This window comes from Mastigoproctus giganteus, chromosome 4, assembly GCF_048544385.1.
Source record: "Mastigoproctus giganteus isolate SK-2022 chromosome 4, ASM4854438v1, whole genome shotgun sequence".
Taxonomy (NCBI): Eukaryota; Metazoa; Arthropoda; class Arachnida; order Uropygi; family Thelyphonidae; genus Mastigoproctus; species Mastigoproctus giganteus.
In genome coordinates, this window is record NC_143578.1 from 16,208,291 (window position 1) to 16,216,961 (window position 8,671).

General features: G+C 34.7%; 1 protein-coding gene across 3 annotated transcripts in view; it reads left to right on the forward strand.

The window, feature by feature from the left end:
- Nucleotides 1-7,223, forward strand: part of LOC150086435 (eukaryotic elongation factor 2 kinase-like) — a 138,900-nt gene extending 131,677 nt beyond the window's left edge. For all 3 annotated transcript variants that reach the window (XM_090372574.1, XM_090372577.1, XM_090372575.1), the window contains one exon: nucleotides 6,735-7,223. In XM_090372574.1, the coding sequence (XP_090228700.1) occupies nucleotides 6,735-6,844 (110 nt within the window). In that variant the 3' untranslated portion in view covers nucleotides 6,845-7,223. The remainder of the gene's footprint in view (nucleotides 1-6,734) is intronic.
- Nucleotides 7,224-8,671: the final 1,448 nt, after the last annotated feature.

Sequence of the window (8,671 nt, forward strand, 5' to 3'; positions counted from 1 at the left end):
TTTATATAAGATAGTATGAATCAGAGCTGTAATGCTCAATACATTCTATGTTGATATTAATATTTGTAAAATAATAAGAGGAGTAGGCGCCTCCGTAGCCAGGTGGGAAGGAGCAGCAGTGCATAGCACACGCTTCTTGATTAGACCGGGGTTCGAGCCCGTCACCACCAAATATGGAGGATGCGGAAAGGTCAGAGAATGACCACCGCATATCCGGGAGCAATATGGCCTTAGTTGCTAATGCTCCTAAAAACCAAATAACAACAACATAAGAGGAGTTTACCTCAATATAGTACGTAGAACACTTCCGTATGATACTCTCCAGAAATTAAAATGAAAAAATCGAAAAACTTCCATTAGTGTAAAAAATAATTAAAAACCAATTTAACACAATTAAAAATATTAAAAAGAATCTAACAAAAATATTCAGAACGATTTTTCTTTCCTGAAGCTGACAACGCTTTTCGACCATATGTCGTGATCACAGGAATGAGGGTTGAACATGAAACTTAAATAGTGATTATTTGTCTTCATGCATGCGCGTAAAGGTCCACGCATCGGAAATCAAATATGGCCAACGAACATTAACAGAATTCTCGTGTAATTTAATTTCTACGGTTTCTGCAATTAATAGTTGTGTATAATTACGATGGACATTAAGTATTTTGGCCTCGTTAAATAAAAAGTATGTTTTTTGTTAATAGCATGAAAGGACTCAAGCGTTTAGGGCATAAGCCTCAAGCTATGAAGGAGTCTAGACTATGTATAAATATAGTGCAAATGCATCAGGAATACATAGCTGTATCTGAATAAATCAGATTATTAATAAAACGGCATCGTTTTAAGTTATATCTCATATTGTGAATACCTTCACAACGAGTTGCCATGATATTGCACTACTTCGAATAAGTAACGCTTCACCTAAGGAGAAGACTAATGTTACTTATTCTCAGATGGATACCACCACCCAGACGGCACCGTTTCAGGGCTATTTGGCCCTTCTTCGGTGGGTGGGTAGGTACCCGAGTGATGCAATGATGGCAAAACAGTTATGAAGTATAACTCCACAATATGAGAGATGCCTGATGGTGTATCATGTATTTAGACTCAAGCGTTTAGGGCATAAGCCTCAAGCTATGAAGGAGTCTAGACTATGTATAAATATAGTGCAAATGCATCAGGAATACATAGCTGTATCTGAATAAATCAGATTATTAATAAAACGGCATCGTTTTAAGTTATATCTCATATTGTGAATACCTTCACAACGAGTTGCCATGATATTGCACTACTTCGAATAAGTAACGCTTCACCTAAGGAGAAGACTAATGTTACTTATTCTCAGATGGATACCACCACCCAGACGGCACCGTTTCAGGGCTATTTGGCCCTTCTTCGGTGGGTGGGTAGGTACCCGAGTGATGCAATGATGGCAAAACAGTTATGAAGTATAACTCCACAATATGAGAGATGCCTGATGGTGTATCATGTATTTAGACTCAAGCGTTTAGGGCATAAGCCTCAAGCTATGAAGGAGTCTAGACTATGTATAAATATAGTGCAAATGCATCAGGAATACATAGCTGTATCTGAATAAATCAGATTATTAATAAAACGGCATCGTTTTAAGTTATATCTCATATTGTGAATACCTTCACAACGAGTTGCCATGATATTGCACTACTTCGAATAAGTAACGCTTCACCTAAGGAGAAGACTAATGTTACTTATTCTCAGATGGATACCACCACCCAGACGGCACCGTTTCAGGGCTATTTGGCCCTTCTTCGGTGGGTGGGTAGGTACCCGAGTGATGCAATGATGGCAAAACAGTTATGAAGTATAACTCCACAGTATGAGAGATGCCTGATGGATGCATTTGCACTATATTTATACATAGTCTAGACTCCTTCATAGCTTGAGGCTTATGCCCTAAACGCTTGAGTCTAAATACATGATACACCATCAGGCATCTCTCATATTGTGGAGTTATACTTCATAACTGTTTTGCCATCATTGCATCACTCGGGTACCTACCCACCCACCGAAGAAGGGCCAAATAGCCCTGAAACGGTGCCGTCTGGGTGGTGGTATCCATCTGAGAATAAGTAACATTAGTCTTCTCCTTAGGTGAAGCGTTACTTATTCGAAGTAGTGCAATATCATGGCAACTCGTTGTGAATACCTTCTCATATTGTGAAGGTATTCACAATATGAGATATAACTTAAAACGATGCCGTTTTATTAATAATCTGATTTATTCAGATACAGCTATGTATTCCTGATGCATTTGCACTATATTTATACATAGTCTAGACTCCTTCATAGCTTGAGGCTTATGCCCTAAACGCTTGAGTCTAAATACATGATACACCATCAGGCATCTCTCATATTGTGGAGTTATACTTCATAACTGTTTTGCCATCATTGCATCACTCGGGTACCTACCCACCCACCGAAGAAGGGCCAAATAGCCCTGAAACGGTGCCGTCTGGGTGGTGGTATCCATCTGAGAATAAGTAACATTAGTCTTCTCCTTAGGTGAAGCGTTACTTATTCGAAGTAGTGCAATATCGTGGCAACTCGTTGTGAAGGTATTCACAATATGAGATATAACTTAAAACGATGCCGTTTTATTAATAATCTGATTTATTCAGATACAGCTATGTATTCCTGATGCATTTGCACTATATTTATACATAGCATGAAAGGCTAATTCTGACGCTGCTGAACGAGAAGCACGAACTGAGGCTTCATGTTGATTTACACGAATATTCAGAGAAAAACGCTTCGAACCTTGGTAAGACAAGTCGCAATCACCGCAAGAAATGTTGTATACCAGGTCATTAATTTGTGTTGCGAACGCGGAAAGAACCGAGCGATTGTTCAGTATAGTGTGTAATTTCCGTATTGGCCCGGCCACAATTTTAAATTCGATATCTTTAAAGAATCTATTAAGCTGTTTGTGCCACTGTTCAACATATGGGACAGAAATAAAGTATTTTTTGATATTACTATTGTTAGTTGGTGTAGTATTTTGTATCCTATCCTTAGCCTGTACCCTAATCCGGTTTATTGTGGCAAGGGGATAACCTCTGTTAAGAACCTGCTAGTTAATATTTGTATTTCTAAGCCCAAAGCAGATTCCGTCATTGAATATTTATAGGCATTTAGAAATTGATTAAAGATAATCGATCTTTTGTAGGTGAACGGGTGATAGCTATTATAATGTAGAAGCATATCACTGTTTGTAGGTTTTCGATAGATGCTAAATTGGATCTTATTGCAGTCCCGAGTAAGCGTGAAATTTAGAAAGTTTAATGACTTTGTATCCATATCCTCCCTTTCCAATGTAAATTTGAGTCTAGAATGAATATTATTAAATGAATGTAAAATGTCTTGGATAGTACTACTATCAGTAATAACTAGAACATCATCTAAATACCTCCCATAGTATGTGATACGGGGTCGAAAAGGTGTCAAATGTATATGTTCAATCGTTGAGAGATAGATCTCTGATATTAAGCCTCTCAGGCTCAAACCCATTAGTAATCCAAAAATTTGTTTGTACACCTTGTCTCGAAAGGTGATATAGTTGGCCTCAACTAACAGTTTAATTAAGTGAAAAATTTCCTTAATAGGTAGCGTCGTATAATTAATCGGCATCGAGTTAATTTAACATATCCCAAATAATATCTAATGTGTATTCAACATTTACATTCATATATAACGAGGTAACATCTAGTGAGAATAAATTGTCGTTGTCGCCAAGTCTACAGTCTTTAAGATTATTGAATAATGTATCGTAGTTCTTAATCCCAAATTGTATTACCTGTATAAAGGGTTTTATAATGCTATATACAGGTGTGGCTAAGGATGAAAATGCCGAGTTCCTGTAGGAAACAATAGGTTGAATAGGAAATCCAGTCTTGTGTAATTTTACCTGACCGAAAAGTGCAGGAATATTGTATGTTCTGGCCCTCAATTCTTTTAACTGAGCCATAGTAATGTAGTCGTTTTTTCGATATGTGGTTAATGTTTTATTGTATTGATTGACCAAATTGGTAAACAATGCCGGGTCTACTTCAAGATAAGTGGAGGTATCTGAAACAATTGAATCTAATTTATTAATATAATCGGGTTTATCTAATATTACCACTGTATCTCCTCTATCTGCCCTCTGTATAATAATGTCTTTATTTTCCCGAAGTTCTCGTAAAGCTGAACTGTCACGTGTATTCAATTTAGGAAGTCGCGTTTCTTTTATGTTATTCACTACTTGGTTAACATGTTGAATAAATAAATCTTTTTGTGGAACATTACAAAGTCCAAATTCAATATCAATTACGTATTGTTTTTTAGGTAATTTTCGAGGTGGTAAATTATAATTTAATCCTTTGAATAAAAGTGAAATCTGGTCCTGCGATAGCGTACACGAGGAAAGATTTGTAACCTGTTGATATGTCAGGTCGTTGAATACTGGGTGAGGGGGTGTTTGTGAACTAGCTGACGTATTCTGTGGTAGTAGATTGTGTGTCTGTGGGGGGAGGGTTGTCACCCAACTTGTATGTACTTGGTCGCAAGCCCGCGACAATGTGTTATAATTCGCATGAACATGTCTTGACCTTTCCGATAATGTTTGCAATTTATTAACGTGTCTGTTTTTTATTTCTGAGGGCTGTGCTTTCCGTTCTGTGGAGGTCTTCAATATATATCGGAAAGGTCGAGACACGTTCATGCGAATTAAAGCACATTGTCGCAGGCTTGCAACCAAGTACATACAAGTTTGGTGACCCCCCCCACAGACACACAACGTACTACCTCAAAATTAGTCAGCTAGTTCACGAACACCCCCTCACCCAGTATTCAACAAACCGACATATCAACAGGTTACAAATCTTTCCTTGTGTATGCTATCGCATGACCAGATTTCACTTTTATCCAAAGGATTAAATTATAATTTGCCACCTCAAAAACTACCTAAAAAAACAATACATAATTGATATTGAATTTGGACTTCGTAATGTTGCACAAAAAGATTTATTTATTCAACAAGTTAACCAAGTAGTGAATAACATAAAAGAAACGCGACTTCCTAAATTGAATACACGTGACAGTTCAGCTTTATGAGAACTTCGGGAAGATAAAGGAGATACAGTGGTAATACTAGATAAACCTGATTATATTAATAAGTTAGATTCAGTTGTTTCAGATAAATCTACTTATCTTGAAGTAGACCTGGCACTGTTTACTACCAATTTGGTCAATCAATACAATAAAACGTTAACCACGTATCGAAAAAACGACTACATTACTATGGCTCAGTTAAAGGAATTAAAGGCCAGAACATACAATATTCCTGCACTTTTCGGTCAGGTAAAATTACACAAGACTGGATTTCCTATTTGACCTATTGTTTCCTACAGGAACTCGGCATTTTAACCTTAACTTATCTTTAATCAATTTCTAAATGCCTATAAATATTCAATGACGGAATCTGCTTTGGGCTTAGAAATACAAATATTAACTAGCAGGTTCTTAACAGCGGTTATCCCCTTGCCACAATAAACTGGATTAGGGTACAGGCTAAGGATAGGATACAAAATACTACATCAACCAACAATAGTAATATCAAAAAGTACTTTATTTCTGTCCCATATGTTGAACAGTGGCACAAACAGCTTAATAAATTCTTTAAAGATACCAAATTTAAAATCGTGGCCAGGCCAATACGGAAATTACACACTATACTGAACAATCGCTCGGTTCTTTCCGCGTTCGCAACACAAATTAATGACCTCGTATACAACATTTCTTGCAGTGATTGCGACTCGTCTTACCAAGGTTCGACGCATTTTTTTCTGAATATTCGTGTAAATCAACATGACGGCTCAGTTCGTGCTTCTCATTCAGCAGCGTCAGAATTAGCCTTTCATGCCATTAACAAAAAACATACTTTTAATTTAACGAGGCCAAAATACTTAATGTCCATCGTAATTATACACAACTATTAATTGCAGAAACCGTAGAAATTAAATTACATGAGAATTCTGTTAATGTTCGTTGGCCATATTTGATTTCCGATGCGTGGACCTTTACGCGCATGCATGAAGACAAATAATCACGGCGCCTCCGTAGCCAGGTGGGAAGGAGCAGCAGTGCGTAGCACACGCTTCTTGATTAGACCGGGGTTCGAGCCCGTCACCACCAAATACGGAGGATGCGGAAAGGTCAGGGAATGACCACCGCATATCCCGGAGCAATATGGCCTTAGTTGCTAATGCTCCTAAAAACCAAACAACAAACAAACAAATAATCACTATTTAAGTTTCATGTTCAACCCTCATTCCTGTGATCACGACATACGGTCGAAAAGCATTGTCAGCTTCAGGAAAGAAAAATCTTTCTGAATATTTTTGTTAGATTCTTTTTAATATTTTTAATTGCGGTAAATTTGATTTTTATTTGTGTTAAATTGGTTTTTAATTATTTTTTACTCTAATGTAAGTTTTTCGATTTTTTTTTCATTTTAATTTCTGGAGAGTATCATACGGAAGTGTTCTACGTACTATATTGAGGTAAACTCCTCTTATTATTTTACAAATATTAAATTGATATAAATATTAAAAATTTATTTTTTTTAAATGTATGTAATATAAAATAATAAAAGACCTAACAGCTGTATGACCATACATTTTAGCATACTGAATTTAAACATTTTTTTACTTTTTTAGGAGAATTATATCAAGCTGCGGCTGATTCTGCTTTGGCTGCTATGAAAGGAAAACTAGCAAATAAGTACTACATGCTAGCAGAAGAGGTTTGGGGGGAATTGGAAGAGTGAACTATAATTTACTCTTTATAAATTTTATTTCTTTTTTTTTAGGCTATTCTCATTTATGGATATTCTTTGTTAAAACTTATATATGCTGATATTTTCACTTACCTCCCCCTTTCCTATAATTTTTAACACAAATGTTTTGTGAAACATTTCCAGGTATATTTTTTGTGTGTGGGATCCATAGTTTTACATTAGATGTTAATTGGTATGGTTTTGCTACTTTTATCAAAAGGCATGAATGGTGTTTATTGTTTTTACTTCTCATCAGTTTTGTTTATTTATCAGCAGGTAACTTTATTATGGACAAAAACATTGTTAAGTTTCTTAGTTAAGTTTTTGAATGCTTTGGCTACTCTACCCACCAGTAATTGATTTGAAATTTGATTATACCTTTAAAGATACCGAATTTAAAATATTAAAGCCACACAGCTTTATGGTTTTGTATATTAGCAATCTCATTTATACAATATCATAGTCTTCTGTAAAAAGTATATAAAAAAATGAAATAGATTTTGGAACCTAAGATAAGGAGAATAAAGAAATATATTAGATAATTTAGGAACAGCACTTCAGTTAGAAGTAAGATAATCTGTATTTGATACTATACAATTTCAAGCTGGAACATTTTCTGTTTACTGAATTGTTTTGCACTATAGCTGCAATTGATAAGTTAACGTTATGAAAAACAAATAATTTTTTGAACTTAAAACTGTTAGTTTTTTCACCATCACTTTATTAATGTGACAGTATAAGTGTTAATAAAACTAAAATCCTTACATAATTCTTAATCCTCCAGACAGTACCTTTTTTTTTTTATTATTTCTGTTATGACCAGTGAAAATGAAATTTATTTATGTGGATACATTATTTTCAAGCTCAATCAGGCAGGGTGAATGCAGAAAAAAACCCATATTGCAGGATCCACAGTATTTTTCCAGGACAAACTATACATATAAGTCATGGGATGTATGATTGAAGGACTAGTGGTTTCTTTTGCATAAAAAATTCCTCCATCTCTTTTATTTTTTATTTTATTTTAAATAAAAAAATTTACAGAATAGTTCAATGTAATTTTAGCCTATTTTTAACATCATTAAAAATTGTTGTAATCATCAATAATCATAAGGCTAAGCACAACTAATTACAAAACTATTGAAAAAATAAGACTTTTAAGTAAGGCTAGTTAAGTAACACTTGACACCACAGTAAGCAGTTAGTTTATTCATATCTAAATATTGGAATGTATTTTCTTACAACCAGAATGCTCCATATACTAAAACTAGTTTGCTTAAAATTTTTAACATTTCTGTATTCAGTTGAAATATTCTTATTTTATTAAGTCACACTGAAAACAAAGAACTGCTTACTGGAAGCACCAAGGTGACCATCTAGGAAAGTGAAAATGAATTGGCTGCATTGGTGCTCAGGTAAGCAGTTTGACTTGATAACAGCATTTCAGTTGGAAATAGAAATGTCTTCATTAGTCTTAAGCAAGATGGCTTTAATATACTGAGCATTCTTGGACTTAGGAGAAACACATTCCCATTATTTTTAGATAACAGTGAACTAATTACTGTTATCAAAAAATTAATGCATTATGTGCGAAGTTCAGTGTTGCTTGACTTATTTTAGTTGTAATAAATTTTCATGTAATGCCTTTCACATAATACATTAATAATACTTTTATTGAAACATTTTAAATATTTAAAGAAAGTTTTAGCTAAATTCTCTTTATTGTAGATAAAATATCTTATCAAAATTAATGACAAAACTCCAAAAATATTACTTATTTCTTTGCTGAACTATTTTACCTACTCATCCATCTGGAGA